This window comes from Ambystoma mexicanum, chromosome 5q (assembly GCF_040938575.1).
Source record: "Ambystoma mexicanum isolate Mex_15411 chromosome 5q, UKY_AmexF1_1, whole genome shotgun sequence".
Taxonomy (NCBI): Eukaryota; Metazoa; Chordata; class Amphibia; order Caudata; family Ambystomatidae; genus Ambystoma; species Ambystoma mexicanum.
In genome coordinates, this window is record NC_090933.1 from 734,246,567 (window position 1) to 734,265,443 (window position 18,877).

The window sequence follows — 18,877 nt, forward strand, 5'->3', positions numbered from 1 at the left end:
TAACCATATCAGCCAAGCGCGAAGTGCGAGTGGTTTCTCATCTTACTTACAAGTGCTAGAATGCAATGACTATTTTAATTCAGAATAAAAGAAGATTAATTTGTCAATACCATTCAAACCACGTTCCTACTTCCAATATATGTATAGTGAATTCCAATAAATGTTGTATTGAGGTAACCTGATCTATGGAAACACAGATTTCCCCATCCTCATCTTAAAAACGAAACAACGCTTGTGATGAAAGTCCTGGAATGTAAAGGCTATTTTAGGTCAGGGACAAAAGGGTATTCATGTGTCATTACAATTAAAATCGTTTCCCTAATCCCCATGCAGGAATAGTGAATTCCTTTAGCAGTTGCATTGCTTTAACCTAATCTGTGAAAATGAAGATGTCCCCAGCATCATGTTAACAATCAAACAATGCTCTGGACAACACGCACTCTTAACAATTCCACCTGCTCCTTATTCAAGAGGTTCAAGAACGCTGTTTCTCTTTAAATCGTACAGATATTAAAGCAGCATGTTATTGCATTTAGGCAAGTGCTTTATAAAGACATATGAGATATGAGATCATGCTCTTTGATATCGATATTCAACTTGATGCCTCCAAGAATCACACATTTCTGACACTGACAATGCCACTTTGACCAGGGGTAGCAGACATAGTGCTAGGGGTAGCAGGGAGGTTGCCTGGGGTAGCAGCCGAAATGACGGCTGTGAATGGCAATACGATTTAATTAAAAAGATGACATAAACTGGATGTGTCCTGGTGTTTTTGCTTTTCATTACTTCATTTTTGAGAACCCGCCGTGGCAGGAGTTTGGTTACCTTCCGCTGTGTGCTGTTTCTGGAACTATCTTAAGGTTTTCCCTGCTACTCCACTTCATCAAGTTACACAAATCATTGCAGGGACTGAGAAACCCTGTGGACTGCCCAAAGGAAGCCACTGGCCTACATACTGCTACAGGGACTCGAGCGCACATAAATTCTCGACCGAAGCAGAAGGAAGGCAACTTACTGTGGCGCAACAGGAACAGAACGCTGAACGAACACCAAGGTGAACAAGCCATGAAGACCACATGAAGCAATGCGCACAAAATGGGAGTGCAGCTAAGAATGATTTTTAAAGGTGTGCCGTATGATGATCCAACCCTGGGGAAAAGGGCTGACTTAGATTGGCCCACAAAAAAAGGTGAGAGACAGGACCAATGGGAATGGGGGGCGGAGTAATGGGAAGTCGCAATATAAAAGAACCCTCGCAGCGAGTCATAGCGAAAGGTGTTCGGGTGAGTTCAGGTGGCATGGAGGTGAACCGAGAGACCAGAATGAGGATGGAAGGGTTTGGGAAGCGTTAATGAGTCTATAGAGCTGGTGGTACCAAGTCGAGAGAGTGAAGCTATTATTGTGGTGTGTGTGTGTGGGGGTACGTGTTAGGGGTGTGACAGATAGGAGAGAACATTAGAGGGTGAAGATAGAGAAGGGAATGTGAGCGTGACATGGAGCGAAGAAGAGGGAGAGAGAGTACAGTTGTAATAGGAGGCAGGAGGGAGTAGCTGGTGGAGGAAGGATGCGAGATAAGCAGAGAGAGAGCGAGAGAGAGAGAGACAGAGAGAGAGAGAGAGAGAAAAGAGAAATAGAGAGGTGTAGTATAAGAATATTGTAGGGGTAGAAGAGAAAAGAGGTGAGGGGAGAGAAAGAGATGGGGAGAGTGGAGATAGAGGGAGAGAGAGAGGATATCATAAGGGGATGTGAGAGTAGAGAGGTCAGAGAGAGGGAGAGAGAAAGAGAGAGATAGCAGACCTCAGGGAGAAGAAGAGAGAGGAGAGAGAAGAGAGGACCTAGGAAGACCAGAGCGAACGGAGAGGGAGAGAAAGGGGGAGCAGAGCTAGAATAGGAGCAAAGCAAGAGGGGACAGATCAGGGAGAGGAGTGAAAGGGAGCAAGAGGGAGAGAGAGAATGAGAGAGTGTCTGAGAAAATACAGGCACAGGCCCTCATTACGACCCAGGCAGTAAGTTACCGCCTGGGTCGTACCCTTACCACCATGGCGTAAACTACATTTACGCCATGGTGGTTGGCGGATTTACCGCCCCATTCCAAGGTGAGTGGGGCGGTAAATCCCCATTTCCCATTTTACCCTTCCCCATTCCCGTTTTCGCCCCATAGGGCATAATGGGAATGGGGAAAGGCGATAATTACGGCACCGTAAATTACGGTGCCGTAATTATCGCCAAGGTCCCTTTGCGGCATGGATTTTAACGGCTGCAAAAAAGCAGCCGTTAAAAGCCATCCCGCAAAGGGAACCTTGTAATCAGGCGTTAAGGGTCGGCGCCGTTTACGGCGCCGTAAACCCCTTAACGCCTGAGTCAGAATGAGGGCCACAGTCTTGAACGACACGTTTGTGATGCTGGGAGAGCAGTAGAGTCTGGCACCTTTTCCCATCTTGCTCCCTGAAGCTCAGGCTAGAGTAGTCAGCAGGGGATACCGTTCTCTAGTTTCAACAACACCCTGTGTGATAGGGGCGCCTGAATTGGGGGGGGTCACATGGGGGGCTGAGGGACCAGGCAGGGAAACCCACTAGTTTGAGCTTGAGATCAGAAGAAGTGATATTAACACACTATTAATAAAAACCCTTGAACTATCTTTGGTGTTCTGGCAATTATTGAGCTCATCTGTGACAACCAGAGTGTGCTACGTTGCAATATGTAATGACACCCTTCAGTGGGCTACCCTCAGTCGATACAGATGTTCTAGTGCCTTGAACCCTCCCTGCGCTTTTTCTTCGCTATAATACCCAGCAGTGATATTGCATTCAGCATATGACGTCTGAGTGTTTAAATATTGCCACCCCGTGCTCAAGGCACCTTTCAGTGCACATGCTGACACATATCAAGAATGCTAGGATTCACTTATCATTGGCCATTGGCACCATGAGACTCTCCACGATCTCCCTTTCTTGTGCAACCTCGATTTGCAATGCTCTTACCAGCTCTTAGGTGTCTCATTTGCTCATCCTTTTCCCACTCCATCCTTTTCTTCTCAGTTAGTTTATTACTTCCACTAGCATATTCGTGCCCCCTTCTTCGCCCTGTTTCAAGCAAGGGCCATCCTTTTTACCCCAGAACGCGGTCATGCATTCTCCCACTGCATCACTGTCCGTGTTCCTTCCTTTTACCTCAACTCATCATTTACGCCTTCATCTCTCTTCTGATTCTGCATCTTTCACTTCCTTTAGCCTATTGCACTGAACCAGTCCCTGTAATACTCACCTGGGCATCTAGGGGCCCTTAATGGCTGCCACACTCCTTCACTCTGAACTTCTAGCACTTCATTTGATGGCCAAACTCACGAGCAGTTACTGCACTAGATGAAGAACCATTGTCTGAATCCTTCTTTGATCTTTCATGTCTCCTTTATCTTTTTAAAGGTTTATTTGTTTTAATGGTTTCAGAGCACACAGCAAGAAAAAAAAAGTGCCTGGACGCCACAGACAGCTAGAGGAAAGGCCCTGGACAACAGATATTTAGTAAATGTAAAAAGATCCTATTTCATACTATAGTTTCAGAGATTGCTGATCATCGAGACAACTTAACACGAAAAATAACAACCTCTGTCCCAGTCCAGTAAACAGGGCAGGAAGTGCATGGGAAGGGGCAGTAGTGGGTAGAAAACAGAACCAATCAGCAAGAAATGTTGCATGGTCCATGAAGTGAACAGTATTTTTCAGTCTTTATATGCATATCACTCTTCGTACTTTATCCACGAAATTAGAACTAAACGTAAACCTAAAGTTTATTAAAGCCCGCCCTGAGCAAGTCGCATGCACCCAGAAGTTCCCTCCATTGGTGAGATATCTTTTCCCTTCACCAAGAGTGTCACTGTATCATGAAGCCCGTCGTCTATCGAGGGTTCTTCTGGAAGTTTCCAGGGATGCATCACCTGCTTCTTCACACAGGTAAGATCTCTGCATAGCCATGTTCATGATGAGGAGGGTAAGGACACATCATGCAGTATATTAGGACAGTCAGTGGATCCCTGGGAATCTTAGGAGACACCTTAGTTATCCCGTCCAAGACTCACCGCCAAAGTTAATGTCGTTTATCACAGCCTGCCCAGTGACAACTATTCGTAAATTGTAATTCTTTGTTAAATGAACCTCAAGGAGAGGTCTTGCTTCATGGCTTTAGGGTCTGCACAAAGTTTCCTCCTGGAATCTTCTGTGATTTGGACACCCAGGTCCTCCCTGTAGACTGATACATTCAGTAGACTCGATGGAGAGGTGAGCAGCCTATAGATTGAAGAAGCAGAGAGATGGGAGCCACTCAACAAGCAATGGCTGAGCATCGCAGGGCCGAGGAGTGGGAAGATAAGTGCTGCTTCAGGGTCTTCTTTATTTTCTCCCCAACTATCTTCCCACACTTAGAAGTAGGGAATGCTCCCACCATTTTCCTGCCCTGCCCATCCTTCTAGCCTGGTATGCTTCCACACCCTGCACACCTTCCATAGTGAGTGTTTACAGGATCCTAAATCCAGGGTCAAAGCACGAGCTGCTTCTTCATCCAGCTCTGGGGTGTGAGTCTTCTCATTTCCCCCTTTTCTTTCCCTTCTCTCCTTTTCCCCGTTTTATTTTTCACCTCCTTTTATCTTTTCCCATGCAGAATTTGCTGCTCTAAAATTAACCTTGTCTATATCTTCCTTCCTTTTTTTGAAACCGTGTACATGCTATATATGCTCCCATGCCACTGACTGCTCCAGATAGAGCCACAACATGTACACATTTTTTTTCAGGAGCTTGCTGGCAACCAATATGACCCCAGAGCAGCCATTGAAGTACTATGCATGCAGCTTTACACGCCCCTGCTGAAGGTCTCAAAGTCCACAGTGGAAAATAGACTTCCCCATTACTACTAGACGTTCTCTTTCGCTATCCATTCCTCCTTTCATTACGCTTCTGATCCACAAATTACTCCCATTCTCCAGGACATGCCATTTCTCATCTCTTTTCACATCTTCTTCTCACTGCTCTATGCATTTGATCTCTGGCAACCCTGCATATGTTTTAACTCACTGTGCCTCATTACGAGTTTGGAGGAAGCCATGCCCTTAACAAGGGCATGGCTACCCCCAAACTCGGGTCCGGCTCCGGTTCCCACAAAAGGGGACTTACCGAGCCATTCCAACCTTGGAGGGCCCAGTAATTCCCTTTTGCGGGACCCGGAGCCGGTACGTCCCCATTCCCATTTGAGCCCCCATAGGGTTCAATGGGAATGAGGAGGATGGTAGCAGCAGTACTGTTCATAATGGTACCGTTGCTACCATCCTGGTCTGCTCGCGGGTGCCGCTCTGCACGCCTGGTCTGAGCAGGCATCCAGAGCGGCACCCACGAGCAAACTCGTAATGTTGCGGCATGGCAACAACAGCGCCGGTAGCACTACTGGCGCCATTGTTGCCTTACAGCAACATTCTTAATGAGGCCCATTGTGTGTTATTAAACTTCGCCCCACCCTTTTCTGTTGTTATTTATAGCCTAGTGGGCTATGTTTTGTGGTATGTTTGATTTTGTTTGGACCTAATCAAAATATATGTTTTTCAAATACATATTCCATTTGTTTCATGATATTTATATAACTATTTCCTTTAGTACGAGGAATTGCCATCTGGCAGGGGCATAGAACCCCTGGTGGTTTTAGATTTCTATTAATTGAAAAGATGATGTGGGTAATACCATATTACCTTCTAATTAAATTTAATGTGTCAGTGGTTCTATCGTCTAAAGGCAGGTACTATAACCTTCACTATTCACACACATTTTGTCGTCTATGTGGAAACCTGACATGTGAAACAGTGTCTCATTTGATCCCTGAATGTGAAAGTTTAGATTTTCTACGTATGAAGTTTTTTTAAAGCATATGACAATGCAACAACTATTAATGACATACCTTTGTCATGGTTGGCCTTTATCCAGGGAAATGATATACAATTATTGTTAGATTTTATTTGTACTTAGTACACATTTTTAAATGTTTAGAATACGTTTTGATTCTATTTTGTGGCTTTTTGGTGAACTATGAAATGTTTTGTATATGAATTGTGTGTTATATATTATACAAAGCCTTGTTGCTATATGTATATTAAATCAAATAAAAATCAAATCATAACTATTTCCTTTAGTATGAGGAATTATCATCTGGCAAGTGCATAGAACCCCTGGTGGTTTTAGATTTCTATTAATTAATAAAAATGATGTCGGTAATTCCATCTTAGAAAGGGTGATCTGCTAACTAGATCTCCCTTTTCATAAGCTCCATGACAAAAGCATAGTATAGACCTGTGCCCTGCTGGATCAGTAGTCTGATCTGCAGCACTTGTTCTTCAGTGGCACAGAAGAGGTTCATGGGCCACAAGTTCCCATTTCACAACTGCAGTGACAGCCAAGCCACTTCAGCACAGGGGCTGCATTTAAGACATGCACCCCTGTTACCAAAGCCACATAACTATGAGAATTACTATTCTGGTGGCTGTTGTAAAATTTAAATATAAGTTTAAGTTATGCTGACCAGGATCTCTCATACTTATTAGATCCACATCAATTTGATATCATATATGTGTCAGCACTGTGAACCCAGTTTAGCTGTGGTACAGTTATGTGTAAACTGGTCAGATAGCCTGGCCCTCTCAACTAGCAGGGCAGGAGACTGGATGGCTATGCCTCTACTTTAATCCTTTGTGAGGTTGGGTAAAACCCCTCCCCAGCAAGACAGCCTCCCAGCAGGAGCTGTCTTGGAAAACAAGAATCAAACGGCACGTCCACCCCAAAAGGACAAGCCCCACATCAGGTGACTGCATGCTGAAAGCGCCTTTGCTGCTATTGACAAGGGAATGGGGTGGAAGTAGTGTAGACAGAGAGCTCAGCATTGCTGAGGAGGATTCTACCATCTTATTTATTTCTGTATCTCTCTTTCATTCTTATCTCATCCACTTACTTTAGCACAAATCCCTTTGTTTATGTTGTAAGGAAGCAAATAACACTTGTCTCCAGCACAGGCATTTAACCCCTTTAGGAGTTTTCCTTTAAAAGAAGGAGTCCCCCACTCCATTATTGAGTCTCTTTGGAACAAAGACCTATAATTCATTGGACCTCTGTTGGGAAAGTTGACTTATCATAACACTCTGCCAGTGAGGTGAAGACTGAGTGTTCAAGGCAGAGGTAAGCTCTTCTCCCTAACCATGCCCAGGGCACATTGGGGGATACCTGGTGTTGGAGCAAGACCTGCCTCTCTGTCATCCACACTGGTACCCAGGATCTTTCTAAATTGAAGAACCCCTGCAGGTGTGTACCAGCCACCCTTGTGTTGGGATACCAAGAATGAGGACTATTCTTATCCATGAGTCCCTGGATGTGGAGTCACAGCAAGCTGGGAGTAAAGACAGCCAGGATCCCTGTGTTTTCACCATTGAACCACTGCGAGCCGTGATTTGAGCTGTTCAAACCCGGTCTAACCAAGATGACCATCCAGAGCTGCCATTGGCACTTGATCGATCTTTGAGCCACTGTCTCACAAACTAGAACCAGTTCACTGTCACACCGGGCCAGCTGGGTGCACTGTTGCCTCGGCTCAAACTAGAAGGTCATTGTTGGACATGCTGCCTTTGAACTGCCTTTCAAACTAACAGCCTTTTCATTGCCGATCTTCATCTACAGTTGACCAGACCCTGGGGGACCCTTTGAACCACAACTTGCAAATGCCGCACCGGACCACCTTACTTGAACTGCACATTTAGTAACCAGCATCTTCATCATCAAACTGACTGTCAAACGGACCCTGTTGGTCCTCATGATCTGCACTTTGGTGAATGCCACTTTGAACCGCTTTTTAAACTACCAGCATCTTTGCTGCGGATCTTCAACTCCAGTTGAAGCCGCCCTTGTTGCCTCATCGAGCTTCAACTGTTAGAGATATTTTTGGCTATATTTTTAATATTTCGTGGTATTTTTGTGGCATAGTGGTATTTTTGGTACTTCGTTGTATAGTGGTGAGCCTAACTTCAGAGTACCGCCTGATAATTGTTCTTTTACCTGACTCACTAACGGTGATCAAATACTGGATTTAGTGCACTCCAATGAACGCATCCCCTTCCATGGTATCTTATCTACAATACCACATTATGTCATTTTGGCTTGCACCTCAGAATACATTTACTATAAAAACATTCATTCAGAGCCTCTCAGAGTAACACAATTTTCAATGACTAACTTTGCTTTTAGATTTTACCACATGTTCTGCATCTCTCTGTATACCAACCTAATAAAGCTGAGCACATAATAAGCACATTGAGGCTAATTCACCTTTTTCGAATTGTTATTCCTTATCAGAAGTTAGAAATCTGCAATTTACACAGAATTACATGTGCATCCAAGTAGTAATTCAAACATAAGCGAAGCCTTTCCTGCAATGGTTTCACAACATTCTATTTGCGATAATGCCCTGAGTTCTGCCAACATTGGCCTTGAACTTCGCAACAAAAATTGGCATAGCATGGGCTTCTGTCACATCTGAGTTTCATCGCAACAAAACTTGGAGAAACATAAACACAGTTTTACATACACGTTTAAAATGTCATTGGGCAGCACCTAAACATGAAATGGCTTACCCACTCTACACTATCTAATATCAAGCATTCACTCATCAGCACACTCCTTAAATATACTGAACTTACTGAAGAAATCTTTAATCGTGTGTGTGTCTTGAACTGCTCGCGACCCCAATCTAGTTGTCGGACAGAAGCCCTCTTTATCTGGTCCACTCCCTTTTTGCCTGGAATGAACCTTCAACCAGCCTTTCTGCTCCTGAAGTCAGCCAGAGGAAAAAATGTGCCTGGTACGAACCTTCTGTAGACAGCTACCAGCTACTGAGCCAGTGAGTGAATGACCAAGCCCCAGCGCTTTCCTTCTGCATGCCTTTTTCTAAGACTTCATGTGTCATTCAAAACCACCTCCCTTCTGTCAGTCATACAATCCAAGAGTGTTCTGACTGTGCTCATCCCCACTGCTTAGAAGCAGAAACAATAGCTACATCTCAATAGTGTTTTCCTGCTCTGAAGGTTTTTTAGACAATGCAATGTCTTTAGCAGAACAGATCTCACATTCCACACTTCTGATTTGTCACACCCCCATTCAGACACAGCGCATTTCCAAACTACAATGCATTTCCATCAATCTGCACCAAGTTGATATAACCGGTATGGTCTGGTTTGCAATAAATGTTAGTATCAGAATCTGTTATATGTTAAATGGATAAGGTAAATGAGTATGTTAGTTTCATAGTAGTTTTATTTTTAGTGCAACTCAGCCCACAACTGTGGTATCGTGGAGCAACATGGTTATTTTTCTAGCATGTGTTCTGTGCATTCCTAACATTGGCATCTATTATATTCAGCCTGAGCCTCACACCATTGAGTCACACATGAGTCTCACACCCTTGACACTAGTTAAAATTCAGACCTTTGCTAAAATGTGGATGATGAAATGTGGAGTTACCCTTGTTGAAATTCAGAATAGGGAAAAATATTTCCCTATTACATTTCCCTACACAACCCTTGAATGCTGCATCAGACTGCTCACCTTGTACTGTGCATCTGGTCACCAGCATCTTCAGCGGTGAACCGACAGTAAAACTGACCGTGGTGGCCCTCACATTACACATTTCTTCGAACCGCAAGATACTTCAGCTCGACCATTGCACACATGAACCTATCTTTTTAAAGAAGATTGTGGGTTTTTCCTTGCCTTTCACCCGGATTCCTTACCCAGAGTGCTGCATCTTGCTATCTTTGAATATTTTGTGCTGTTTCTACAGGGGTGGGTTTTGTGTACTGTTTTCTATTTAGTTATTAAAGCATATATATTTGTATAGTACCTTGTGATGAAAGGACACAACATACCATATTTTAAAAGCATAAATGTATTTCCTTTTAGGGGTATCTTTTTCTCCGCTTTTTATTAAATATTGGTGCCCCTGGGGCAGAAACTATGATCAGCACACACGTTTGAACAGTTGCTGCATCTTTGCCAATTAGGACCCTCAGAATATGGGCGCTAACTGCTGGTAGATACATGCAATTCTGAAGGTCCTGTTGACTGAGCTTACCCCACCAACCTGCTTTGCTGCTAATATGCTTACAGCTGTCTGAACCTCTGCTCTAGCCTCATGTACCATCTCTGCTCTGGCTCTGTTTATTTTTCATTGTGAAAAGGAATGAGGTCTCATATATTACAGCTGTCCCCACCAGCTATCTTTAGATGGTTTTGTGTATGTAAACAGGATTCCATGTTTGTGTACTTTTTAGTAGGCTGCCATTTTACTTTTTTTTAAAAACATGTCCCATGTGTTCTAATAGAAGTAGTGCTCTGGGGTTGGTTAATAGCAGGGATTCATTGTCATAAAAGCTTTTTTAACAGCCCTTATTTTGGGTCAGCACTATCAACTTGGTGTAGGGAAATGATTACCCATTAGTACTCTTCTGCTGGGGCACTAATAATAGCATTAATAATAATGTAGGCAAACGGTTCTATGTTATTTCGCCGACCTATTTTTCAACGTGGGACTTTTCATCGTCAGAATTTTCATTGCCAAAAACCCTGTTTTTTGTTTTTTTTTACTATTATTGTACTATTATAATCATACCCCAACCCCTACAAAAAACCCCAAAATAAAAAATTGAAAAAACTGGGTTTTTGGCAATGAAAATTCTGACAATGAAAAGTCCCACGTTGAAAAATAGGTCGGTGAAATGCGTGTATACCCGGCAAACAGCTGCATAGCTGAAGTTGTTTTTACCTTAACTATGTTTCATTTTAGAGAGACAGGTGAGCAGTTACTGGATATGTAAATAGATTTAGACTCACACCTCTGGACCTGCAAACTGAGTTAAACATTAATGCAAGAGCTCTGGGTTGGGGACTAAAGGGTCAGAGTCCCAAGGCTAAAAGTCAGGAACAGCCTATTGCATAACTCTGGTAAAGAGCTCTGGTTGATAACCATGATGAGATGACTGAGTTTAATGGGAAGCTAATTAAACAATAGGTTCTCACATTAAGAGGTGAAGCTCAACTTTGTAAAAAGGTTTCTAAACCCACGATATGTATATACTTGAATATGCGGGGTTGCAATTTATTTCCTCGGTTTTTGGATCTGATTCCTAATCCCAGACTTCAAAACTTGATGACTAGGTTTCACATTGATCGCTTTCCACTGAAGGTGAACTTGGCAAGATCTGCCAAATCTGATGCACATTTTTCAGCATTATGTGACTGTGAATTCGACCCGACAGAGATTATGGGCCATGTTACATTACTCTGCAAGTGGTACAATACATTTTGTAGAAAATTGATTCTTCTTATCCTACTAAATGGAAGATATAGATAGGCAGACATTTTTACCCAGTCCCATTTTCATAGGATATGTGTATTTCTTCATCTCAACTTGATAGAGAGAGCAAGGTGTAGAGGACAAATAGGTGGCCTGGCCCGATAATGATAACTTATGCACTGAGATAGAATTTGTGTGCCTGATAATATTAGCTCAGTCAATTTAGGTGTTAATTTATTTATCTTTGATGCTATTATGTTCCCTAATATATGTAGGCATATTTTAACCTAAGGTTGTGTTTATTGATTTAGGTATATTATTTCTGATAAATTTCTTTTATTCAGTTTGTTTTAAATATGTGAGGATATTACTCACCAATTAGATTTGTTTATAGTATGCTGTTGGCTACATGTACAAGAGATGTCAAACGTGTTTCAATGTTCGGGTGTTTTAATTATCACACTTTGTATTAACACCCCTACAAGGGACTGTGAACTGGTTCGTAAAATGATGAACTTTGTCACTGGGTACTTGATATGTGGAACTGTTAATACATTAATTAGATTGACATGTTTATTAAAATTATGGATTTTATCATTGGAGAATGAATATGTAGAATTGCTCACAAGAATTATGTATTTTATCAACTAAACATGTATTTGTTATCTTTCTAAAGGAATTCAGGTAAATGTAATTTTTTTTAGCATATGTATATTTTGATGGCATGATGGCCAAAATAAAATGTTGATGATGATGAGTTATTCTCCTACCTCTGGAAAGAAACCCTTTGAATCCTGGAATGATATATGAAGGCCTGGAATTTTACAGGCTGAGATATACTAAATCTTTGGATAAAAGAAGCGTTTTTTCACCATGTTAAAAGCTTTATGTTCTGTATGTAATTCAACTTCATGCATTAATGGCCTACTAACCTATGTGAAATAAAAGCCAATACCACACTAAAAAAAGTTCAGGACAGATCACATAAAGCAACTGTTTGTAGCCCATGCAGGCTAAGGGTTCTCCCCGGCATCCAAGCAAGATGTCCACCTGCACCTAAATACATTTAATTTTATAGTGTAGATGTAAGAATCCTTGAAATGGCAGAACATTTTATAATGAAGGGCCGAGCACACTATACAAAGATGTGAAAGAACAACAATAATTAATGAAAAAAAATGAAAAATGAAAAATATAAAAATTAGATTTTCTAACTCTACCAGTAACATACCTTGAATAAAAATCGAGCTCAGGCAGAAACGTATACTTTACGGTATTTTCAAATACTAACCCATTTCTATGTCCTTTCTTTCCTCAGACGAGGGGCAGGAGCTTTGGCTCTGTGGCCAGTTCTTTAGTTTGGCTGATGTGTCTCTGGCTGTCACTTTACACCGTCTGAAGTTTCTTGGATTTGCAAGAAGAAATTGGGGCAATGGAAAGCGCCCCAACTTGGAGAACTATTATGAGCGAATCTTAAAGAGAAGAACCTTTCGTCGAGTGCTAGGAAACGTCAACAACATCTTAATATCTGCAGTTCTACCGACTGCCTTTCGCGTAGCAAAGAAGAGGGCACCAACCATCCTGGGCACCACAGTCATGGTGGGAATGATTGCAGGTGTAGGGTATCTTCTTTTCCTGTGCATGAGGAAGAGAATTTCCACCATTTTACTATCTGTTAGAACAAAATATCACTATTTCTAGGCCGTACCATTTTGGTTGAGCACAAACTCAAATTGCCTTTCTATAAATTATTAAGCAAATGGTTATTGATTAAGCAGTTACATACTCTGTGAGACGCGGAAAAAGGGACAATATTGGTCACCAAGCTAATTAAATGTTGCACTGCGTTACAGAACGAATGTCAAATACATTATTATTACGTTGTATGTTTTGTGATTTGTGTGTGGAGAATTGTTGAGATGATTTAAGCCAAGAAAAAAAGGCAATTTGTAAACACACTACACGTGGCCTTTAATGGGTTTGTAATGACTGAAACAGAAGCAAAAGATGCTTTGTGCCCATCTGCAGGGCATCCTATCCCCCTCTTTCCTGATCAGCCATTTGTCCTGGGATTTCATTGCACCATCAAGGGACAATCAGAACAGCTGTAGGCGGTATGCAGTGTACAGCTCAACAGATATGTGAAACCTTATGTACACATGCTAAAGTCTGTCAGGCTGTTTAATGGAGTCTGTAATATGTCAATGTGCAGGGTTATTTATTTATGTAATATTTTTGGAAATAAATAAATAAATATATGTCAGAAATAAATTATGGACACACATAATAATCACACCAGTACGAGTATAGCTACACAATGCCCAGTTTTACTTAATGATTCTATATCATTATTACTTAATGATTCTATATCAGTATACCAAGCACATTACCAGGTGAATTCTTTTAACAAATGGCATTTGATATATTTTAATACGTGGTCAATTTCCTACGTGACATATTTTCTTTACCTGCAAAAAGCCATGCTCTGTCACATGTCCATTTTTTAAGTGTCGTTTGTAAGAAAGCTTAGTGAGGTTGAGAAGATTCTGTAATTTGAACAGGAATTGTTTCAACTATAATGGCCATATTTAAAATGGAAACATAATTAAAAACAAACATCTCCTCAAAATGCTGTTGCTGAGATTAAGTCACATTAATACTTTGTATTGAGCTTGTCTTTCACAATACATAATATTGAACTTGATTGTCTCATGGTACACCATTTTATTTACAGTGTCTATGTTATTGTTCGGTCTTGTTTTGGCACTATTCTGTAAAATAATGGCCAGAAAATGAAATAAATTCCTTAAACCAAATGTGAGTGCATCTGGGCCTCCAGACACTTTTTGGTTGTGCAGGTATGCATTCAAGTCCACAATTCTAAATTAGAGCTCCCACACAAGCTCCACTTGAGGCATTTAGGTATCTTTTTGAGACTGAAAAAAATTAGTTAGAGCTGGAGGTAAATCAGGCCCCCACTGACAAAAATTAATTAGGTATTATTGGCACCGGTGTTATCGGTGCTGGTAAAACCGGTAATGCCCCTCTATGGAGTCCTGTGGGACTCCATGGAATGGGGATTTACCCCCTTTTCTGCTGCCTGTAATATACTGGTAATACTGGGATATCAGGCGGGAGAAACGGTGGTCAGTTTGCTGGTATCCCACCAGAATTTGTTGGCTTTGGGCTCTACCAAGGTGGTCCTGTACCAAGAATCGAACAGCTGTCATGTTCTTTTAACCGAGAGGCTGTCTGGGAGAGTGGTATTGGAGCTTCTTCCCTTTCCTCCCACGTTTCTTGAAGCATGTCTAAAACATCTCTTCCTTCTCGCCAATACAGTAATTCAAAGGGTGAAAAACCAGTGGAGGATTGAGGTGCTTTTCTTATGGCAAACAAGGCCCACAGAATCATCTGATCCCAGTTTGTTCTGTCCTTGTCGACTACCTTCCTAAGAATGGTCTTAAGGGTCTTGTTAAACCATTCAACTAATCAGTCCATTTGGGGATAGTAAACAGACGTCCCCAAGGTGGTTATATGAAGAAGCTCTTTTACATCCCCCATGAGCCTACTCATAATGGTGGTACCCTGGTCCATTAGGATTCTTTAGGGAAGCCCACTTGAGAGAAGAAGGGATGTAATTGAGCATCTGCTGGGTGGTAATATTGCAATTGGGAAATGCCGCTGGGTATTGGGTGGCACAGTTGAGTATTAGTAGGACATATTTGTTCCATAATTTAGATTTATTAAGGGGGCCAATAATATCCATCCCAATCCGCGAGAATGGTACTTTGATGATGGGTAATGGATTTCAAAGGGCTGGAGGTGGTAAGTGAGTGCTGGTGTGCTGACATATTTCACAAGTCTGGATGATATTTTTTGTATTGACATGTATCCCTGGCCAGTAGAATATGCTGACTAGGTGAGCCTGAGTTTTGGCCTGGCCCAGATGTGAGTGTGCGATCTTGAGCACTATCTGTTTGTGATTTCGGGGAACTACTAGTTGTTTTTTCGGTATCCCTTCCAAAGTAACGTCCCTCCGATACAGGAGTCACTTCTTTAAAAAGAAAAAGAGTCCCCTCCCTTCCGACCCTCAGACTCAGCTACAACTTGTAAAAGGGCTCCAGTGAGTAAGGGATTGTTTCACTGAGCAAAGGCCAATGTGGGAAGTAGCTCAGAACATTTGTCATTGATGGGTGGATGTTGGCTAGAACTTGGTTGGGCATCAGCGTCCCCAAAGAATAAAGCACCTCTCTCAGTGGTATCTTTCTCAGCCTCTTCCTTGAGGACAGGTAGCATCATCCTTTCAAGTATCCCCTGGGCTATTTAATACCCTTCCTGGATCTGAAATGCCTCTTCCCCATGATTGTGGAGTAACACTTTCACATCCCCTCAAAAATCAGGATCGATGACCCCAGCCAGGATATCAATGCCAAATTTCCATGCGAGTCCGGATTTGGGTGCCAACCTGATGAAGGTTCTGGGAGGTGGAGTAAGGAGAAGATCAGTAGGGATGAGACGTCTTTCTTTTGGCGGGATGGTTTCTGGCTGGCTACTACAAAGTTCAAACCCACAAAGAACCTTTAGTGGCCACTGTGGGGTTGGGGGCTCTACTGCTTAATTTCTCAAAATTCAGGGTCCCCCTACATATTTCGGTTAAGTTGCATCCCAAAGCAGACACCAAATATGAGAGCAAGGCATGGTATCAAGAGAGACACAGACTCAAAGGTAACAGTTTCAACACCTTTATTTAATACATTTCTGAGGTTGCTATAATACCTAACTGGCCCTAACTCTGAAGGGATTGTTCCCTCAATTGATGTTTCTAAGGGTAGTGAATGTCTGAAAGTCCAAAACAGAAATCCGTTTGTGTCTAAACCCAAGTTTGCCCTCACTCTTTGACAAAATGTGATAGGAAGTCTTCTTAAAGAAAAATAGTGGTTCAACAGAAAAAGTAAATGTAAACCACAACTGGTTTCAGGTAGTCTTACCAATAGGTGTAGTTCTGCCAGTTCAAAATAGTTCAACTCAAAAGGGTTGCCCTTGTCTCCCTTATTTCCCCTCCTGTGTTTGCCTGCAACCCCCTCGCCCTTGTTTGGTCCCAGCCAGGCCTCATTCACACTCTCTCCCTTCTGTTTCCTGTGGAGAGTAAGGCAGCATCCCTCCATGTCTCCCTTCCCTATTCAGGGTATTCTAGAATATAAGGGGAGACAGGATTCCACAGGGCAAAGCTAGTTGCCAGCGAAGCTGTTCAGCGTCGTTATGCACAAAATCTGCTCCTTTAGCAGTCCACCTTGCCTCGTGTTTTGATTATCAAACAGGATGTGTACATGTTACTTCGGGTTTTTGCAGTAAAGAGTAAATGGCTGCACAATGTTGTGTTTGTTAGCTACTATGCCTTTGCCTTTCTATTTATCTTCCATTTTTAGAATAACTCGAAATGAAACAACTCATTCGCTGCTACCCCTATGCTACTTATTTAGTAATGTTTTTAATGTTGTCCTCTATTGGTTGCTACAAGAAACATATTGTTCTTCCAAGCACATTCAACAGATGTTCATATTTGCCTCTTATTCCAATTCACTTATTGATCAACCTAACGTTACCCTCATAGCTGCCTTCACAGAGCACTGGCCATCCAATATATGACTCGTATGATTGAATATGTACCAATTAGGAGCATTCACGTTACATGCACGTTACCTTTAATTGACATCAGATCTATTTATATGGGCCTTATACGTTCACACATCACTGTTCTAGCAGATAGTTAAATGTTTAAGCATGGCACCATGCACATACTGCCACAAAACCAAGCAACTGGTTTATGAATTACAGAAGTCTGAAAAATGAGTAAGAGCCAGAACCTGTATTTGCAGACTTTGTCCCAATCGTACTGGAGTTTCAGAACATAGACCTAATATGTACAACTCCAGTTCCTAAATTTCTATCAGTCAGGGTCCCACCCGAAGTGTAGCATCGAAACATCTGCCATCCAGGTGGTGGATGATGCCCTCCAAATCATAGATACGGGCAACTCATGTCTCCTCGTCTTTCTTGCCCTCTCGGCTGCATTCGACACCGTCGATCATCACATCCTTCTCTCCTTCTTTGCTGACAGCATGGGATTATCTGGCACTGTCCTGAATTGGTTTATCTCCTTCCTCTCAGGAAGACACCAGGGTGTTCAAATCAACTTCTTGAGTTCTAACCGGCTCCAGGTCTCCTGCGGAGTCCCCAAGGCTCCATCCTGTCATCAATCCTTTTTAACCTTTACATGGAGCATTTGGACTCTCTCATCAAAGATCCCAATATAGCCATCCACCAATACGCGGACGATACGCAGTTGTACATGAGAGTAAATAGCGCGCAGGACATCATTCATCTCCATGATTACCTAGCCATCATCCAGTCCTAGATGTCGACTGCCTACCTCAAACTAAACCCATGCAAGACTAAATTTGTCCTGGATCCGATTCTCTACCCTTCAAAAAATCAAACTCTTCATCCCACCGCAGGACTTCCGGACCATTGTGCAGGCCCTTGTGGTCTTGCACATCGATGGAGGAAATGCCCTCCTGACAGCGCTTCCAGCTGCTCATTGGCAGTCCACCATGCTGCAGCACGTCTTATTACAGGAGCACGGGACTTTGAACAAATTACCCCCATCCTACTCATACTACATTGGCTTCCACTCCAAGCCAGGATACTGTTCAAGACTGCAGGTATCATCTACAAAGCAGTCACGAGTAGCACACCAGCCTACCTGGCGCCTAAGCTCCACATATCTGGTGGCACACGCTCCTCGCGCAGCAAATCTATCAACCGGCTTCAATCATAACTCGTCCATAAAGAGAGGACCCGCAAACAATCTTTCTCTTAGCATGCTCTCACCCTCCGGAACTCGATCCCAGTGTCCGCTCAGAATGTCCCCACAATTCTCCAATTTCACAAATCTCTCAAAACATGGCTTTTTCAAGAACACCTGACCAAGGACTAGTTCCAATGGACGCACATACTGATGGACAGACCTCACAGTACTGTGTTACTGTTAAAAGATGGCAGCCCAAATGCCGGCTACCCCACTCTGCAGAGCACTCCGATGTGCTCGAGCTAGGTCAGCTCTTTAAACAATAAAAATATATATTTTTAAAAAGTAACTATTTTTTTGTCTGCACCGGGCCAATGAGTCTTTCCGAAGGTGGTGTCAACTATTTCTGTCACTTTAGAATAATTAATGGGTATGTTTGGCCGAAGTTTTTACTTTATGCCTCCCTGCCTATCAGAGTAAAATGCAATAAACAACTGCAAATACCCCAACTATGGACATTGCCATTCCTTTTTTTTCCGCTTGGATGATCTGGGACGATCCTGCTGTTTTCTTTCACCTGAATGGCTGCCCCGAAAGACTTTAGGAGCCAGGATCTACCATTCGCTTATCTTCTTTTCAGAGCCCCCCTTCTACTTATTTAACAATTGCATCTGTTTTTTAAGCGATAGCTTTTAAGATGAT

The 18,877-nt window shown here is 42.4% G+C and overlaps 1 protein-coding gene across 3 annotated transcripts in view; it reads left to right on the forward strand.

Annotated features, from left to right (window-relative positions):
* Nucleotides 1–14,183, forward strand: part of GDAP1 (ganglioside induced differentiation associated protein 1) — a 212,892-nt gene extending 198,709 nt beyond the window's left edge. For all 3 annotated transcript variants that reach the window (XM_069621221.1, XM_069621223.1, XM_069621222.1), the window contains one exon: nt 12,686–14,183. In XM_069621221.1, coding sequence (XP_069477322.1) covers nt 12,686–13,068 — 383 coding nt within the window. In that variant the 3' untranslated portion in view covers nt 13,069–14,183. The remainder of the gene's footprint in view (nt 1–12,685) is intronic.
* The last annotated feature ends 4,694 nt before the right edge of the window (nt 14,184–18,877 follow it).